The sequence below is a fragment of the Hermetia illucens genome, chromosome 2, assembly GCF_905115235.1.
Source record: "Hermetia illucens chromosome 2, iHerIll2.2.curated.20191125, whole genome shotgun sequence".
NCBI lineage: Eukaryota > Metazoa > Arthropoda > Insecta > Diptera > Stratiomyidae > Hermetia > Hermetia illucens.
This window is the reverse complement of record NC_051850.1, coordinates 7,433,027-7,453,449: the sequence shown is the minus strand read 5'-3', so window position 1 is coordinate 7,453,449 and position 20,423 is coordinate 7,433,027. Positions and strand designations below refer to the sequence as shown.

Genomic DNA, 20,423 nt, shown 5'->3' with positions numbered 1-20,423 from the left:
CGCATTAATTTTCATCAACAATTCTCAAGGAACAGAAGTATACTCTTCTTCAACTGTTCTGCACCAAATGCATCTAGGCTCGTAGTCTCTACTAGGAAGCTAGCATAACCAGGAATGGAATCCCCATATGATCTGAGGATACACATACCCCACAAAAAACTTTTACATAAAACAAGTGAACGTGGAGGAAAGAAAGTGAACTACATCAAACCTTGTCAAACAACTGAAAATTGTTGCTAACCTCATTCAAAACTCTATGGATTGCGACACTAGCAGAAACAAAAGAATAAGAAGTAAATTGTTTCCTCGGAGGTGTAGTTTGTTGTCTTTAGTCTTCTATGGAGAGTGTCCTTGCCAAAGCGGAATCTCAAACATGGACCTGGTATCCTTGTTAAATCCGGGACTACACATAGAACTTAAATCAGAGAAGGAAGTTTTAGAGGAGCTCCTGGAAGACCACTATGTTGAGGGTGGTTACCCAGGATTCCGGGGAACTGACCAGAAGGCGAAATGTGGCCGTATACTGTTATCCGCTCCTGGGCATTATACCGTGATGTGCAATGCATGCGATGGCCGTTTTGATAGTATGGAATCATTCACTAATCATTTGAAGACTAACCATTCGGACTATGGCTTACGGAGTGATGGCTGGGGTAAAATTACCACTGCCGACGAGTCAGGTCACAAAAAAGAGGAATTCGGAATTGGAGGTAATTATTATGTGGCATTGATGTATGAAATTCTATTAGTTTAAGTTTAGTTCTCCGAGCCCCGGCAAGCTAATGATGCAAAGCTAATCACACAAATTCGGCTAACGATGACTCCCGACCTGAACGAAATGGCAAACTGTTGCCTATGATGCCAGCGATTAAGATATCTTGTCAGTGGCTAATGAAGTTTCTCGTATACAATGCACCCTTATAGAGCTGCGTCCCGGGGGAGCAATCGGAATACTAGATTTGTCCTTGTTGTTTAGATGTGAAAACAAAAGTTTGCTAATGTACTTACATTGATGTATGCCTCTGTTGAGTGTTTTCCCAAGTGCCTCGATCTACTTTGCACAAGTGCTGGGCATGTATAGAGATTGCAACAAACTCCGCACAGAACCTGCAGGCCGTGCCCATAGATATTCTCAGCTTCCTTATGTGTGAGTTTAGCCGGCAGTGACCAGTGAGAATTTTCACTATGATTCGGAGGTTATTCTCGGTGAAGTTTAAACGGTCCTTTGTGTGCTTGGATTTGTAACCCCCCATAAGGATCCTGGTAGGCTCGCCCAGTAATGTCATAGCCACGAACACATGTCCGATTCCACAGAATGGTTCTGGCTCGTGTACAGGCGTCCCTACTCCCTTCTTGGCTAGTTCGTCCGCTGCCTCATTACCTTCCCATCCAGCATGGTCTGGAACCCAAAGTATCCAGACCTTGTTGGACGAGCCGAGTGTATTCAGTGTTTCAAGGCATTCCCATATCAGTTTAGAGTTCACCTGGTTGGACCTAAGTGCCTTGATCGCCGCTTGGCTGTCCGTCAGAATAACAATGTTCTGCCCCTGTATGAGGCACCAGACTCCAAGTACATTTACCTTGGATAAATGACCACGGCACCCGCCTTCTCTGCTGTGAGGGATCCATCAGTGTACCAAGTAATCAGTTGCTGGTTTAAGCCGTGTGTCATAGCCGCGCTCTCCCAGTTTGCCTCGTTACTCCAACGTGTTTCAAACTTCTTATTGAAGTGAAACCTCGTAATCATGTTATCCGCCTTTAGCCAAGGAAGTTACTCCTTTCAGCGCGAATAGTTTGTACGCCGTATGCCAAGAGGGGCTAGCCTGGCTGTTTAGCTGCCTCATTTGCCTCTTCGTTATGAAAATGTTCATTATGCTCAGGACAACAGAGAATAAAGGCCTTTTTAGGCCGAGGTTTGCCCCTTACATCATACGTCCGTACGGCCAGGTAGCTGGCCAGGGCTTTAATGACTTGGAGGGAATTCGTCATGACTATAATTTCTGTTGAACTTTGCGTCACCTGATAGCTTTATGACGAGGAGCTTGGCCGACCGAAACTCTCGATGCTATGACCAGGGAGCAGAGCGGTTCAAGCTTTAGACAAACAACGCAACTGGGGTTCCCGAGATCAACCAAAACATCTTTTGCCAGGCTTGTGAAATTTGAGACTTTCCATTTGTGGCCTTACCCCTCACAGCAGTGAGCTATGTCGGTCCCGCCGTATGAAGCTTCCTTCTAATATGGATTCAAACCGGTGAAAATTTTAAAAATATTGGGGGTTCAATCAACAACGGTGTTTTCTATGATTGTAAGAAATTGATTGTAAAATGCTGTTAATACATTGAAGGCGACATAATTGTCGTTGATGAGGGAGTAGAGAGGAGAATTAAAGAATTTGACTTTTAGAATTTCTCTCGCCGTCAGCAGGGTTCTTCTGAAAGAGGATAATAACCTTTAGCGCAAAAATCCAATTGGATCTGGGCCTTGAAGTGTGTTAGAGCACTTCATTCAAGACCGTAACGGTACACTACAGGATTACAGTACCCTGTAGGAGACAATGTGATCAGCATTGCACTGAAAGACATGAATTGGTGTGGGTCTGGTGAGGTCAAGACATCACCTCTCGGTGGTGGCCGTTAAGGATTCTATTTTCTTCTCGAGGTATTTAGACAGAGTTCTAAGGAGTCATAGTTAAAGGGGCGAGTCTTACCATCTCTCTAAACTAAACCTTATTAAAATCGATTCACTGTCTTTTTTTTTTGTAAAAAATTGGAAATTTTCGAACGACCCTGGCCTGGGCACACCAGAGTGTAGGGTTTTTACCTACTAAAACCACCCCCGACTCCCCCATACTCCGTGGAACTACCTTTAGATATTACATCACGGGGCGGAGTTAGCTTACTTCCCCTTCCGTATATCCGCCGGTTTCGTAACCGCGCTTTCCTCACCTCTTCTGATTTTCACAGTTTATCCTGGATTGTTGCGATCGTGGACTGATCGCCTCACAATTCTGCAGGCAAGTACCATTCTTACGACAAAATTTTCTGGTGAAAGTACTTCACCTACAACTTCCTCTAGGTTCCTGCTTTCTTCCACGAAACTAGGACATTTGAAAAATACGTGCGCTAGGTCCTCTCAGAGCCCGTCGCAGTTTGGACAATCAGCTAAGGTGTCCAATTTAAACCTGTACAGGTATTGACGATAGCCTCTATGGCCGGTGAGAAACTGGGTGAGATTATAATTCATCTCCCCATGCTTTCTCTCCAGCCATTCCTCGATAGAGGGGATCAACCCGTAAGCCCAACGACCCTTTTCTGAATGATCCCTTCGCTGTTGCCATCTACTTATGGATTTATCCCTTTCGGTTTTTTCCACCTGCGATAAAGGAGAGATGGACCTGATATATATGTTTGTCATCTTGCCTGCCAGGATGTCGATCGGCATCGTTGCATCATCTGAGACGGTCCTTAAGGCTGATCTTTGTAGACCGCACTCACTTTATGTTCATTGCCTAAAATATGCAACGCTTTTCCCCAAACTGAGACAGCATACAGTAAGATAGAACTCAACACCCTCGTTATGAGCAGCCTGTAAGTATATCGCGGCCCTTCTATGTTCGGCATGACCCTTGCCAGAGCCATACTATATGTTGCTTAAAATTGAGTTTTCCATCTATTATCACTTCCAAGTATTTAATGGCCGGCTTGGAAGTGATGATACAATTCCCAATTTTAATACATGCGTAATTACTCTTGCGGCGCTTAATGGTGAGGACCGCTTCCGTCTTTCCTCCGCAAGTGCCACTCCAGCACTCTTTAACCAAGCCTTAACAGTATTGATTGCTTCACTTGAGTACAAGGCAGCAGCTTGGAGGTGCTTTGTGTGTTATGCCGTCGACGTAACCCACCACCGTAGCCTCCTCCGGAACCAGAAGGTTAAGTTTAGGACACCCGCGAAGACAACGTACTCCTTGGTCCATCGTCGGTGTTGTACCAGAGCGTCCGCTCTTGCAAGTAGCTATCGACAATAACAGCAAAGTAAGTGGGAACATCATTCATCGTTAGAGACTTTCGTATAAGGTTCCAATTGGCCGAGTTGAATACATTGGTCACGTCCAGCGTCACCACCATGGAATATTTGCTGGTACAATTGCAGTTCTGGTAAAGCCGGTAAAAATGTTGATTGTATCAATGGTTGATCTGGCTTTACGGAACCCAAACTGCCGATTTGATAGGCCTACTTAACTCTAATCTATTGTAAATAACTCGCTCCAACCCGGCCCCCTTAGTGTCTAGAAGACATATGAGTCTATAGGAGGACGGTTCCCCTGGAGGTTTGCCAGCCTTAGGCAGTAGCACCAGCTTCTGCCGTTTACATGCTGCAGGGAAAATACCCTCGGATATACAAACCTGGAACAACTTCGTCCAAACCCGGGCTTTGCAGTTGCCTATTCGACTCCAGCAGCTCGTGTCTGGTGACTGGTGGAATCGGCGTTAGATTCAGGATTATTTTTAACAAGAGGATAAGGCACGGGATCTGCGGAGATGAATGACCTTTGGATCGCCCTGTCACGATTTCATATGTCCGCTTCCGAACAAAACTGCTTAAAATATCTCCTCTTATCTCGATGGATGATGAGCTTGAGATTCTTGCGGGCTTTCCTATACGCATGCCACTTTTGTCCTTGATCGATCCTACATATTGCCCTCTGAGTCGTTCATCTGGCTCGGTACCAAATCGGCAAGTTCACTACCAATAATTGGGCCTTCTAGTGGGGAATGAGAGATGCATTGTATGGCATGGAGAGCTCTATCCGTGGAGGTGCCTGCTAGGCAGGTCTAGCCACATCTCCATGAATGTTTGCTCATCCATCATTTTGCAGACCAGACTCCAGCCATTTTACCATTTGTTGCTATAAGGTGAGCCTTTTTTAAAGTTTTGTGTAAACCATTATTAAAATCGGTTTACTGTTTGTCTGTCCGCCCGTCTGTAAGCCTGCCTCACCTCATATCTCTGAAGCGGTTGATACGAAATTTGGTAGAAAAGTGGGACCTTGTGAATCTCGCTGCATGCAGTGAGTAACACACTTACATGTTGAGTTTAATGGAAGGTCCCCATTCATGCAAAAGGGGGTTGTAATTTTTTTCCCACTGAGTCCTCTGAGTAGTCCTCTGGTGTTGGTTTGAGATGTTTTTCCCTTCGATGTTGTTGGTCATCGCCTTAGAAGATTCGAGTCAATTGATGTTACTAAAAACGCGCTGAAAGCGTTGTCTAGCAAACTCAAGATAGCAGCACTGTTTGTGAATTCATGTTGCGACGTTCTTTGTTGAACCTGGTCAGATATTTATACCACTACTTGCACCTCTAGTTACGTTAATTTGCGGTTGCCGATGGTATTAGCTTTGCCTGGCTGCGTCGTCCCTTTTTGTATGGTCCTGGGCTTTTGGAACGCGGGTAAACACATATATCGGCGCTCTATCTATAGGCAACCGTATTTTCGTATTTTGGTAAGGCACAGAGAGGTGTCGTGGAGGGGATAAAATGGGGCCATTCGAACTCATCTAAGTGAAATTACATAGAGAAGTGCATTTGATGTTTTGACGTTAATAATTCCTTCTGCCGTTTAACTGCGCGTATATCCGATCGCAGCTCTGTAAGTTGGCTCAATAGTTGCATCAAGCGTGTTTCTGCTGCTAAAGACGAGAATGTTTGTATGTCTGACGTTGCTTACGCGATGCTTTGTGTTGAAACAAGCGCGGCGCCGACCTTGTCAGCTATAGTTTGTAGTGGCTGGTCATCAATCATCGCCATAATCGGTTGAAGGGCAGATGGTAGGCTTCTTACTAACAGACTTCGCATAAGCGGCTGCGGAATTGCGATACCGCCGAGGCACTACCGGCGGCGGAAAAACTGGGAGGATTTCCCGTCACCCATCTAAGAGTTCTCCATGAGCTGCTTCGTTTTCTATCCCTGACTGGCACACACGCTTTACTAATTGTTCGCGTAAGTGGTTATATTAACTGTCAACGACTAATATAATGCTTATAGTGAGTAAGCTGCCTCTTCTACCGAGTGACTGCTCTGCTTAACTCTCAAGCGATTAGCTAACTTTTGGGGAGTAGAGCACTTCGGTAGAAAAGAAAGGTTCTCTTCTCCAAGTATTCGGTGAGCACGTTCGGGGTAAACCCTTCAATCGGCTCAACCAATGAAAACTTTGTGAGAGAATTGAGAACGAATATTACACCAACATTTCCGGGGCGAAATCTGGGGTATACATCCGATCGGAAATGAGCAGCTTTCCCATTGGAGGCTGGAGTGTCAGTTCATCTCCTGAAGCATGATTGGTGGTTCGCTTGTTTACAAATCCATCACATACCTGCAGATCAGTGACTTTGTTGGGATTCTTCCTAATGCGGTATTTACGTTCCTCTCCAAAGTTTCCACACTTACTGATGAATAAATGAGAGATAGAGCCGGTTCTGTATTTAATAATGAACGAAAATCATCTCTGACGCTTCAATGCCCATTTGGCATCTTAGTTTAGTTTAATGGGGGGAGCCGCAGCTCCGAGCACTCAGGCCATTATTAGGCCCATTGTACTATCCCCGTAAGTTGTCTATTCAATGGCTTCCCGCCTACGGTATTCGCAGGCTTTAGCGAATCTGAGAACATTCTCAAGAGGCAGAGAGTGTGCAGATTCTTCCTTGAAGAAAACCTTGCCAAGGTGTCTTCGTCTGAGATCTGAGGATGCCGGGCAGCTGCATAAAAAGTGCAGGGCTGTCTCCTCCTCCTCCTCCTCACATTGGCTGCACACAGCCGAAACCACTACCCCAATCTTTTCCATATGGTAATTTAAGGGGCAGTGTCCCATCAAAAGCCCTACTAGGGTTTTCATGTCCCACTTCTTAAGGGACAACAAAAATGCTGCTCTAATGGCCCTAGGCTCCTTCACAAGGATTTTCGCTTGCCGGCAAGAGTCCAAATTTCTCCACTCGGTTGCGTGAATCCTTGCAATTTCACCCTTCAGAGTAGACTTGACAGTAGATGGTCGGATTCCCAGAGCTGGTTCTGGGCCCACCATTGTGGATCCAGACCCTCGGCGAGCCAGTCTATCAGCCCCCTCATTACCGGCGATGTTAGAGTGCCCCGGCACCCACATCAGGAATGTTTCGTTCAGTCGGCCAAGTTTCAGCAGCACCTGATGACAACTCCACACCAACTGGCTTGATATGTTGTTGCCATCTAGTGCTGATAATGCCGCCCGACTGTCGGAACAGATTCGAATGGTGCGACCCCTCCATTTTTGTCGCAGACATTCTTCTGCTGCCAATGAAATGGCATATATCTCCGCCTGGAATATGGTCGTCATTTTTCCGAGGGGTCGGGCCAGTTCTATAATCGGATTCTCCGAGAACACACCTGCACCCGATCCATCCTCCGTGACTGACCTGTCGGTGAAGATTATTAGGTCTGTAATCTGAAAAGACTCATGGCCACTTGTCGACCATTCTTCTCTTTCGGTGATTACAACAGTGTATGTCTTTTCAAAGATGAATCTGGAAACCATATGATCGGTCGGCATCAGGGCTACCGGATGTTTTTCAAGGAATTTCCATATAGACGCATGCCCGTTGGATTGGCCGCCTTTCCACGCCCCAATGGTATCGAGCCTATATGCGTCGTTGGCTGCTTTCCGTTTCACCTCCAAGTGGATGGGGGGTAAATTTAGGATGGCTTCAAGTGCTGCAGTCGGCGTAGTACTCATTGCTCCAGTAATACTTAGGCAACCAAGTCTCTGAATCTGCGGTAGCAGCTTCTTGCTGTTAGCAAAGTTCAATCTTGGCCACCATCTGGCATCTACTTTGGAGGTGAGCACGGTCAGTTATCACTTCGAAAGTTTTGCCTTGTGTGTACACTCTTAATTTGCGCACTGCCTCGCTGACGCTGAGTAAGCTTCTTCGACATGTAGGCTATAGGAATTTCATCTCCCTCCTCTGTTTTCTGCATCAGCTCGGCTCCTATGTCATATTGACTTGCGTCACAATGGATGGTGAAAGGATTGGAGATGCCGAGGCTGTGGATGAGACTCATTTTCAGAGCGTCGAAGGCGCAGATGGTTTCCTCAGTCCGGCAAAACTGACGCTTTTCAAAGCGTCGCCGGGCCAGATGGCTTTTTCAGGCCAGCAAAACTAACGCTTCTTTCGAAGCATTCTGTCAACTGTGCAGTCATCCACACATCCCAAGAACCGCCGTAGTTGTTTGACGGTTTCCGCGGAAAATTTTTGATGGCACATACTTTGTCAGAATCGGTACAAATCGTCCCATTACTAATGATATGCGCCAATTATCGAACCTCCTTCATGACAAATTCGCTCTTCCGGATATCCAATGTTAAGCTGGTTGAAGCTATAAAAAGCTGATGGCTGAAGTAAGCAGAGATGACTTTGTCTATCAGTCGCTGCATAGTTTGAGGTGCATTGCAGAGCACATACGACATGGTCACGAACTGATAGAGTGATCGCACTGGAACTGTGATTGCAGTCTTATCATCGGACGCCTCATTCAGTGGAACGCATCCTTCAGATCTAGACTTGTAATGAATCTAGCCTTCGGGAGATGGCTGAAAAACCTCTCGTTGAAAAGTAAAAGATAAGCATTAAAACATCGAGCGCCCTTTAAATGTAAGTTTGTCGCTTAGAATCGCATAGTGAACAATGATTTTTATCCTCTTCACTGCAGTTGATACAAAAGCTGGCGTTACATCAAGCCTTGGGGTTCATAATACTTCAAAGAATATTGCCGCGAAAAAATGTCGAAGAAAGAACTGCTCGAGCAGCGATCGTCAATTAGATTCAAAAAAGGCCTTCTTGCAACGTAAGGAATATCATAAGGAGCGATTTGATAAACAGGAGCCAACCCATTTGGGTCATGATAACCAAGAAGGTACTTCAATTGAACTGAAGGTAAAGGAGGAACTTGATATTGCAGACTACCAAATCCAGGATCCAGGTACTGACCTTTATAACACGATGAAATATTAATAATCCAACTCTCCCTTTAGTATACGATGCGAGAAGTGTTGGGACTATTGAGGACGAAAGCTCCGACAGCAGCAATGGAAAAGGTAGAACGGAGGACCCTGATTATATGCTGAAATCGAAATGCCGCCCCTCACTCGTTTTCACATTGAAGCCCCAATACGACAAGGACAAAAAAATTTGTATCACTTGCAATCGTCAATTTGATTCAAAGAAAACATTCAGAATCCATATGAACAATCATAACAGAACAATTCGAAAGTGGAAAATCGATAATGGCATTAGCCCGGAAACCACAATTTCCTGCGAATTTTGCTCTAAGCAATTTCGATTAGAAGATCGTTTAAGACAACATGTTGTAAAACGACACGGATCACTACAAGTAAGTCCTAAATTCGATGACCACAAACTCTTCTGTATAACATGCAATCGTGCATTTTGCTCCTTGAAGAGCCTTGGAATGCACAAACAAATTCATAAAGTCCGGGATCGTAGAAAACAAAGCGCTCTACTGAAAGACGCGATTTCTTGTGAATTCTGTGGTAGACAATTCGAAACAGACGATCGTTTCAGACGGCACAGTGTATTGCGTCACGGAGATGCGATTCCTATGATCCTCAAAGGTGATCCAACGTATCTTCAATGTAGATTTTGTTTTAAACAATTTGAAACACCAACGGAACGGCACAAGCACGAAATGAGCCACGATGGCGAAAAATCACCTTATCGATGCCCGCTATGCTGCAAAACATTCTCGAGGCTCTTAAGTCGCAAAATACACGAATTGATGCATGAAGAAAATGGAAGCGGATGGGAACCGGAGGTGCAACCAAAACTGGTGTTTTCCAAAGACCCAAAATTCGATGATGAGAAACTTTTTTGTATAACATGCAATCGTGGATTTCCCTCTGAGTCTAGTTTGAAGAATCATAAACAGAAACATAGAGAGAGGATTCTGATGAAATCCGGGATTTCTTGTGAAATTTGTCGTGCTCGGTTAAGATCAAAAAATGGTATTAGGCGGCACATTGTACAGCATCATGGAGATAAGATTCCACCTTCTTTTAAAGATGATCCAACATACCTTAAATGCCGTTTTTGCTATATGGAATTCGAGAAACCAACCGAGCGTTACCGACACGAGGAAAGTCACTCAAAAGAAAAGAGCCCATACCATTGTTCACTCTGCCCACAGTCTTTTCGGAGGCAATGTCTTCGTAAGGTTCACGAATTGATTCATAGAGAAATCAAATCCGAAAATCCCAGACCCAAACGTAGTGAACGAAAGTCTTATCTATCGGAAGCCACGATTTGTTGTGACTTCTGCTCTAGAAAATTTAAATCGCAAGCTGGTTTGAGGGAGCATATTGTGCCGCATCATGGAGATAAGATTCCAACATGCTTCAAAGACGATCCAACCTACCTTGAATGTAGATTTTGTTACAAGCCATTTAAAAAACCAACCATACGTTTTCGACACGAGAAAAGTCACGCAAAGGAACACAAACCATACCGATGTCCACTATGTCCGAGATCTTTTGGAAAAAATTGGAGTCGGGAGCAACACAAAACTATTCATAGTGAAGTTCCTCTATTTCGCTGTTTGCAATGTCCCAAGTCTTATAAATTAGAGCAATCTCTTATTTATCATGTCCGATATAGCCATTATGACATCAAGTCAAATTTAAGCAAAACCTCGGGAGAGTCATTCGATTTGAAATCAAACGAAACGTCCCACAAACTTTCTAATGCAATAGTTGAGAATAGCGAGTCACAATCGCATATGGAATCCCAGGAAATGTAGGAGTGATAGGTAATATATTCTGTTGGAATCGACGGTTTGTTATGAATTGCGCTCTAAAGAGAGACTTGAGGGAGCGCGTTGTTCCGTGTCATGAAGATAAGACTCCAACGTCCTTAAAGCAACTAAAGATCCAGCAAAACACTACATACACAAGAGAAGTCACGCTAACGAGAAAGCAGCGCTTCAATGTTCATGATGCCCGGAATCTTGCAGCAGCCATTCAAATCGGGAAGCCATGATCGTCATATTTGCCGTCAAGGATCCCTCATATATTTCGCAGCTCGGTTCCTCGCACAATTATGTTAAGAAGGCTCATTATTGTAATTTAGCTCAAAATTGATCAGAAAGAAAACAATTTGAATTATGAAAAATTGCATTTTCAATATCTTAGTCTTTCGTTCCATAATTCTAAATGCACTTCCTCACTTCCTTTAGCCTTGTCCCTTCCAAAAGCAGGGTGATCGGTTTCGCCATTTTGCTCAGTCAAAGCCCTCATCTGGATGGGGTTGCGAAGCTTACAAATCACCATCCAGCGTATCAAGTCGTCGAAGAGTAGCTCCCAGGGCGAAACGTCGATTGTTATCCTCGATGAAACATAAAACCTGGGAAACGTCTGCCGAACCAGCACCAACAGCCCTACTACCAAACCCTATCCCCATTTCGACGTGGTGAACGGTGGGAGTTCTTTCTTAACGAAAAGCAGGATGAAAGTGAATCTCCTGTGCCTAAAAACGAAGCAAATTGTATCAACTGTTCCTTCAAGTTGGAGGTTGGATAGGGCTGACAACCCTACAGGGAAAACAATTTGTTACGAAGTCACAAAAGGAGCATCGGACAGGATGGATTTCACAATGATGAAACCGGCAACGAGAACGTGCAACGTGTATTCCCTGTACAGATTTAATGCTGCTCAGCAGCCGATCCTTTTTTCAAGGTAAGGCTGATGTAATAGCGCTGCAAGAGATGCGCTGGACAGGGACCGATTTCCTGGAGCAGAGCCACTACACCGACATCGAATTAGTGGACGTCGGCGCAAAACCGGGATGTCTGGAGTTTCTTAACACATCGTTCAATAAGTCCCGGGACTAACTATGAAAACAACATTTTATCGGCAAAATTCTTTATTATTCATCAACATAATCTCCTTCAAGGGTTACACAATCATTCCAACGCTTCTCTAACTTTTCAATGCCATGTTTGTAGCACGATTTGTCTTTTGACTCACAATGAGCCTCAGTAGCAGCGATCACCACCTCATTTGAGCCAAATCTTTTTCCCTGGAGCATCTTTTTGAGATCCGCAAAGAGCCAGTAGTCGCTGGGGGCCTGATCCGGCGAGTACGGAGGATGAGGAAGCAGTTGGATGAAAATTCGTTGAATTTTGTCATCGTTTTGATTAACTTGTGACATGGTGCGTTGTCTTGATGAAAAATGACTTTCTTCTTCTTCATGTGTGGGCGTTTTCTCGCTATTTCGGCCTTCAAACGATCCAATAACACCATGTAGTAGTCGCTATTGATGGTTTTTCCTTTTTCGAGGTAGTCAATGAAAATTATACCATTCGCATCCCAGAATACAGACGCCATCACTTCGGTGGCCGACTGTTGTGTTTTTGGACGCTTCGGGCGGCTTTTACCAGTCGTACGCCATTCAGCTGACTGCCGACTTGACTCCGGAGTGAAATGGTGAATCCATGTTTCGTCCACTGTCACATATCGACGCAAAAAATCCTGTTTATTGCGAGTAAACTGTGCCAAACAGCTCTCCGAATCATTGATACGTTGTTGCTTTTGTTCCATTGTGAGCAAACGCGGCAGCCATTTGGAAAAAACTTTTTTCATAGCCAATTTTTGGTGCAAAATAGTAAATGCACTACCAGTTGGTATGTTCACCATCTTAGCTATCTCGCGCACTTTCACTTTGCGGTCACCCATCACGATTTTCAATACATGCTTGGTGTTTTCGGGAGTTACTCCCTCATTTGGCCGACCCGAACGTTCCGCATCATTTGTATCAGCACGACCGCGTTTCATGTCGAAAACCGCCGACAAATGGTTGTTTTCGACGGAGTGGAGTCCGGATAACGTTTTTCAAGCCATTGCTGAGCTTGAACAGTGTTTTTTCCCCAATAGAAAACAATGTTTTATCAACACACGAAACTCGTTTTGGTCCATTTTTTCACGATTGTAAAGGTAGCGTCAGTTTAATCACTATAGCTTTCTTGGTTATGTTTCGAATTACATCAAATTTTGACACATCTTATCTGAAGGTTGGTACTTCTGAACCTTGGTATATAAATGGCATTATTAGCGCCATTTCTACGCTAGTCCCGGGACTTATTGAACGATGTGTTATTAAGGCAGACCTAGACCGGATATCAGTTGTTGCGCCGTTGATGATGATGATGATCCAGTAAACCATGTGCTCGAAATACATTTCTTATTCAACTAAAAAATGAAAAGTTTTATTATCGGCTTTGAAAACATATCCGAAAGGCTATGCACTCTGTGCTTGCGAGACAAATTTGGAAACATAAGCCTCATTAACGTTCACGCCCTTACAGAGGAAACTGCAGAGTCGGAGAAAGATACCCTCTATGAGGTAGTAGAACGAACTCTTGAAGAACGCACCAGGAATGATATGAAAATGATGTCTCGAGATTTTAACAGCCATTGGCTCTCATAGTTTACATAAAAATGCCAATGATAACGGACTGCGGATTATTCAATTAGCAGTGTCACACGACATGATTGTTGGAAGTACCTACCCCCTACCTGCCCTGGAAAACGTTCTACAAACAAACATGGGCCTCTCCAGACGGGGCCACTATCAACCAAATTGACTGCGCGTTAATTGAGTGCCGACACCTCTCAACCTTGATAAATATCAGAACATATAAGGGGGCAACATATGTAGATTCGGATCACTTTCTGGTTGGCATGGTGCTCCGGGCTCGAATAATAACACCGCCTACTATCCCCCTCTCTCCATTACGAAAGAGTGAACACTGAAGCTATTCACAACACAGCCCTCCATAACAGAGGGAAATCAGATTTCTGACCGTATGAGCATAATGGAGCTATGGGTTGAGGCGATCAATTACATCATAGAGTGGCAGCTTTTTCATGTCTTTTCAGATTCTTTGGTTGAGTAGTTTCTGCGAATGGGTCTGTGAAAGAAATTATCAATTTCGACCCCCCGGACTCCCTTCCTTTCCCACAAATGTCAAAACCAAGACCGGCTTCAACTTTTTATGAATGGGGATACCGCCTTGAATTCGACGTAGAATGATGTATGGTACATACCTCACTGTGTGCGTGATCGTTCACAGTTCCTATCTTTCTACCAAATTTGATGTCATTCGCTGCAACCATTCCGACCCGGGGTTCAGCAAAATTTTCAATTTTCCTTGATTTCCCGTAGCCTCGAACTGAGTGGATTTTCCCCACTATCTTGCTTTCTGTCCGCGTAGCATCAAAAATTTTGCATTTCCTGAATCTGCCCCCCCCCCTTTCGATCGAGGTATCCCTCACGGAAATCCGACGATTTTCGATTTGCGCCATTTTTCCGACCCGGGGTTCAGCAAAATTTTCAATTTCCCTTGATTTCCCGTAGCCTCGAACTGAATGGATTTTCCCCGATATCCCGCGTTTCCGTCAGCGTAGCATCAAAAATTTTGCATTTCTTGAATCTGGGGCGCCCCACGGAAATCCGACGATTTTCGATATTTCGCCATTTTTCCGACCCGGGGTTCAGTAAAATTTTGAATTTTCCTTGATTTCCCGTAGCCTCGAACTGAGTGGATTTTCTCCGATATCTTACGTTTCCGTCAGCGTAGCATCAAAAACTTTGCATTTCCTGAATCTGGGGTGCCCCCCCCCCCTTTCGATCGAGGTATCCCCCACGGAAATCCGACGATTTTCGTTTTTTTCGCAATTTTTCCGACCCGTGAAACTGCTGCTGAGCCCCGGTTCAGCAAAATTGTCAATTTTCCTTGATTTCCGCCTCGAACTGAGTGGATTTTCCCCGATATCTTGCGTTTCCGTCAGCGTAACATCAACAATTTTGCTTTTCCTGAATCTGGGGCGCCTCCCTTTCGATCGAGGTATCCCCCACGGGAATCCGACGGTTTTCTGTTTTTCGCCATTTTTTCGGAGTATGGCCTTTGGAGGCTTGACAGTGTCGAAATCGTGGGGATATGTCGCTTTGAAGGAGGTCATCACTCGGTTGGGGGAGCCATCCTTCGTTAGCTTCACACACGAGGGGTGACGTTGTTGAGTTGGGCTTGCCTTTACCGTGCGTGGTGGTGTAGCTAAGCTAGTTACATATACCTACAATACGAATGCGCACGCGAAAATACTTGAAGATGTAAGACAATACCTAGACTAAACAAAGGACCGACATTAACATTCCAAGGTGCAGACATTGTGTCGGCATCTTTTCCATTAGTTCCCGGTAAATTACTTTTAATCAGCAAAATTGCAATTTCCATAAAAGTGGTGATGGTGAGAGATCGTTCAGCAGGGCCGCTAGAGCGACATGAGCCCGAGATGCCGGCAGGTGGTTTGTGCCGGTTCAGAGACAGCAGGACGATCGTCGAAGTTGCGTAGTGCAGCGGGTACCGAGTGCGAATCATGTTCCTCGGATACAAGGGGCATAATTTGGTCTGAAGGATCCGTCGGGCTGACACGATCTTTTATAGTGCAGTGTGAATAGTGTCTTGCAAGCAAATGAAGGGGATTTGTTAATCGGGTTTACTAAGGGTATTGCGCCATTATGGTTAGCCACAACCGTGCAAGGCTGTCTGTAGAGCTAGGCAGGGCCGTCTCACATCCAGGTACCCGATGAAGCAGCAGCGAACAGTGTTGTAAAAGAGGCTGCTTGAGGCAACAGATTGGATGTAATCGTTTCAACTGTATTTTCTACGCAGCAAGCACTACAACGACAGACAACGGTTGAGAGAAAAATACGCTCGAACGTCTGGGAACGCCGAGGATAATCCTAAATAGTTGGCGTGGAAAGTTATTCCCCAGTACCCATTGCAGTCCAGTACTTTGGAATGAAATTCTTTGACTGTGTGTACTACAGATCGGCCAGGATGTTGCCATGATAAATATGAGGATGATTGTGATTTAGGATGATAGGGGAGGCTAACAATTGAAGCTGTTACACGGTGTAGTCCCTATACTTCGGAATAAATTGCGTGGTGGTTGTGACAGTAATCAAAGTCCATACTTGCATCCGATCCAGTTTGCTTCTGTAACTGTAGAAGAAGTTACCTTTTAGGAATAAGGATTAAAGATGGGTGGATTGTTGTATAAAAACTGGGGGTGGTGTTTTTTTCTGTTTATTTATATACTCCCAAGAAGACACTGACTTCTCTTAAACTATCTTATTCTATATATACAATTTTGTACAGGGATATTATCTAAATTTAAACAAGTGCATTCGATTTTCCCATTATAGCACGGGAATGGCCCAGCTAAGCAGTAGCAAAAGTGAATGAATTAATGATATCAAATTATATACAAGTATCAGGGCTATCGAGGCAACTCAACGCTTATTAAGTATTCTTTTCTTCTACATAGAAAAGATTATTTCTGGGACGAATTGGTTCATTTAACAGTAAATATTTGCAATTCTTGCAGTAACAATAATCCTTCCCAGAGAAACAAAACTGAATTCAATGATCCTAAGGAACAATTACGCTAGATTGTTAAATGAATTTGGAGCCCTGACCAAAAGTACTAGGCACACGTAAAATATTGATAATTTGAAAAGTAGAAAATAAATAAATTCATGATGATATGCCTATATGAAACCTACACAATGCGGAACAAAGCAATAGAGAGTACATATTATGGATTCGGTTGTTGTATATGAAATGGCCATTTTCGAACGTGGCGGAAGTTGGCCGCGTTAAGTGAATGAAGGCTAATCAAAAAGGGCGGATGTTATTTGTCAAATTAAAGCGGAAATGATGCTCTATATAATTCATGAGTCATTGATTATTGCTGGCGACCTTAATGGTCATGTGGGTGAAAAGGCAGACGGTAACAGGTGCCATGGGGGAAAGGGGTTCGGAGTGCGCAATGAGAGTGGCGAGCGCATAATCGATTTTGCGGACACCAATGACCTTGCACTTATGAATACTTGGTTCATTAAGCGATTGGCTCATCTTCCTACATTTTATAGTGAGAACGCCGACATTTTACCAATGTCATTAATTGCAAAGCCGTTTCCTATGAGACCATTGCACCTTAACATCGGCCATTGAATGCCGTCCTGCGAATTAAGCCACCGATGAAACAGCGTGAGGAACGCCCGCGGCGCATATGATGGCGATGTGGTGAGAAGAAAGAAGAAATGATCTCAGTTATTCGATTACCAATCATTACGAATGTGGAAGAATCATGAAAGCAAATGAAAGACATAGTCCACAAAGCGGCCTCTGCAATCTTCGGGGACACCAAGCCGGGTAAGCGGGACATCAACCGAGATACTTGGCTTTGGAATGAAGGTCTGTTAAAAGAAACGTCTATATCATAAGTTTCTCGGCGATAAAATGCTCTCAAATTGGCAAATTTATAAGAATGCCAACCTCTGTGGTTCAGTGAATTCTTTAATCGGGTTATTCAGGAAGGTAGAACACCATCTGACTGGCAAGAAAGTATCACAGTTCCAATATGGAAAAAGAAAGGTAGCCCAGCAGAATGTTCAAATTACCGTCCGATTCGATTACTTTCCCATACAATGGAGATTTTTGAACGCATTCTTGACAACCGTATCGTGCGAAATCGTGAAGCGTCGCCCTCTTTACATTGCATTTCTGGATCTAGAGAAAACATTTTACCGTGTACCAAACGAACTCAGCTGGTATGCTCTACGACAACACTTAGTTCCAGAAGAACTCGTGCGCTGAGTTCAATTGCGCTGCCACGATCCGAAAAGTAAAGTTCGAAGTGTGGCGGATGTACTCGTATCAAAATCGTTTCGTGTCTCTGTTGGTGTTCATCAAGAAAGCGCCCTCTTACCACTCCTCTTTGTTCTTGTTATGAACACGGTCACATGGGACATCTAACGTCCAGCGTCCTATACACTGCCTTATGCAGATGATGTTGTCCTAACGTCTAATAGCGAAAATGATCTTGAGCAACTTGTCCAAAAATGAAATGATCGCCCCATGTAACACGGTCTCAGATTGAATCTGAATAGAACTGAGTTTTTGACGACCGATCCCCATGAAACAGGCACAATCACTGTAAGCGGCAGTGAGCTGCTCAGGATAAAGGAATTTAAATATCTCGTGTTAATCCTAACACGCAATAAAGAACACGACTGAACTCACCAGCAAGTGACAGGAAGCAGGGCACATGAACACTAACGAAGCATCGTAAAAGATCTGTTCCCAAACACACCCATTAAACAAGGTGTGAAACTGAATAACACAGCAGATTGGAGGGCAAAAGTGAAAACATACACAAAATTGGCGTATGAGCGAAAATTATTTTACATTCCATGGGAAATTCTACAAGACAACAGCACAGCAGGTGACGGAAATGTTTATAGCATGTGTAGAATCAGTTATTGAAGAAAAGGGGATAATGCCGAGAAATTGGTTCAGATATGTCGGCGATATATTTGCCATAGTGGAAAAGGACTAGGTCAACAACACGCTAATAGAAATTAACAAGATACACCCGAATATTCAATTTACAATTGAAAGGAAGAACACGGATCTCTACCATTTTTAAACCTACGAATAACGAACAACAGTAGAAAGCTCGAATTCGAGGTGTATAGAAAACCAACGGCGACTCAAAAAACGATAACAGCAGCTTCGTCACACACACACATAAAATGGTTCACCGGCTCTGTACATACCCCTTAAACAAGGAAGGCTTCCATAAAGAAAGGATTTCAATATTTGATACAGCAATCAAGAACGGTTACACCGCCGAAACAATAGAAAAACTGATCAAGAAAAAGCGAAACCAGAATTGGGGGTCCGAAGTCCGCATCAAATTGATCCCGGACCAAATGAGGAGCAACTTACTCCCCATTTTTTTGGTCCACGAACCCCTCGTTTAGGCCTTAGCAGCCAAACTTTAAAAAAATGACGCGATGGCGGCTTTACGGTTTCTTACCAGGACAGAGGCAAATCGTCAGACGCTGCCTCACCTTTGCCCTGGGAGCAGCGTGATCGAAGATGTTCGCATATGTTGAGTGCTCCTTTATATAATTCGTAGAATACAACATGACTACAAATTATGTTGAGCGCAAATCCGCCCATACTATTGTATACTATTGACCAGAGCTTGGCCAGAGCTGAAAACATTTTTTTGAGAATTGAGGGTCTTAAGTCCCCATCAACTTGATGCCGATTTACATTTGCCTCTGGCTTGGTAAGAAACCGTAAAGCCGCAATCGCCTAATTTACTTAAAAGACGATTAGGAAGCGAAAAGGAGCCATTAACGGAAGAAGAAAAAAGTGGAATATACAAAATCAACTGCAATGATTGCGAGGTGTTGTATATTTGGCAATCAAAACGCCTCGTCACGACGAGGTTCCAGGAACACATAAAGGACGTAGACAAAGCGGAAAGACGAGGAACCAACACGATAGCTATCCACGTTATCGAGGGGGGCCATTCTGTGACGAGGCCAAATCTGGAGCTGGTACGAGAAGTGAATAAGTCGCACACCTTGGACACATGGGAGGGCTTTGAAATATTGTGAAAGATGCGATCAAATTGATGAATACAAATGGAAGAACTGTGCATTGAGACTAATTAAAGAACTTGCCGACAAATATAGAGACCGTACCACCCACTAATTACTGATAACTGGTGGTCATTAACGCAAAAATCATAAGGTCATCATCTCTACTCGTATGTGGACCTTTTTATCTTTTACAATTTGCATATGCATCTCTCACTTTTAACTTTTCTTATTTAAAAACAGAAAAAACTTCCCAATAATTTAGTAGCTAAAGTACTGAGGAAGAGAGTAAGTAGCTCTCGCCAATGAGATTAACGAGGTCAAGCAACGGATACAGCTAGCGAATAAGACTTCCTTCTCGGTCCTTCTCATAATGCGATCGAAGCATGTGCATGGGAACACGAAGCTCGCACTCCATACGACCAGTGCTATGCTATAGGTGCGAAACTTGGACCCTAACCCGAGCCTCCAAAAATTTGCTAAACTCATTCGAAAGGAAAGTCCTTCGGCGAATTTTCGGAGTAGTCTCGAAATTGGTTAAATTACAACGCCTTCACTGGGCAGGGCATGTCCAACGAATGAACGACGATCGTATGCCTAAAAAGGCTATGTATGGACGACGTGTCGACGGAGCGAAACTACCAGGAACAGCGAGAGCATGGTGGGACATTCCAAGATTGGAGGACGCGGTCACGTGACCGAGATAATGGGAGGACAACAATCCAGGTGGCTAGGGCCCGTCGTCGGGCTGAAGTGTCACGATGATGATGTTGATAAGCGCAACCTGGATGAAGTCGCGTTCGAGAATTGGTGTTCTTTGTGATCGACATATCAGCAGCCTCAAATTTAAAATTTACCGCAA

General features: G+C 44.1%; 1 protein-coding gene across 1 annotated transcript; it reads left to right on the top strand.

Moving 5' to 3' along the window:
* The first annotated feature begins 19 nt into the window (after nt 1–19).
* LOC119648221 (zinc finger protein 91-like) lies at nt 20–11,206 on the top strand. The gene is made up of 3 exons (XM_038049832.1): nt 20–710; nt 8,739–9,008; nt 9,061–11,206. The coding sequence occupies exons 1-3, from the start codon at nt 257–259 to the stop codon at nt 10,839–10,841; spliced, it is 2,505 nt and encodes an 834-aa protein (XP_037905760.1). The 5' UTR covers nt 20–256; the 3' UTR covers nt 10,842–11,206.
* Nucleotides 11,207–20,423: the final 9,217 nt, after the last annotated feature.

What these genes read in the sequence shown, in the direction of transcription:
- LOC119648221 (XM_038049832.1), top strand. Translation starts at nt 257, where the DNA reads ATGGATTGCGACACTAGCAGAAACAAAAGAATAAGAAGTAAATTGTTT. An exon ending in AGAGGAATTCGGAATTGGAG is followed by an intron (nt 711 to 8,738) that starts GTAATTATTATG and finishes TCTTCACTGCAG; the next exon opens with TTGATACAAAAGCTGGCGTT. An exon ending in CTACCAAATCCAGGATCCAG is followed by an intron (nt 9,009 to 9,060) that starts GTACTGACCTTT and finishes CTCTCCCTTTAG; the next exon opens with TATACGATGCGAGAAGTGTT.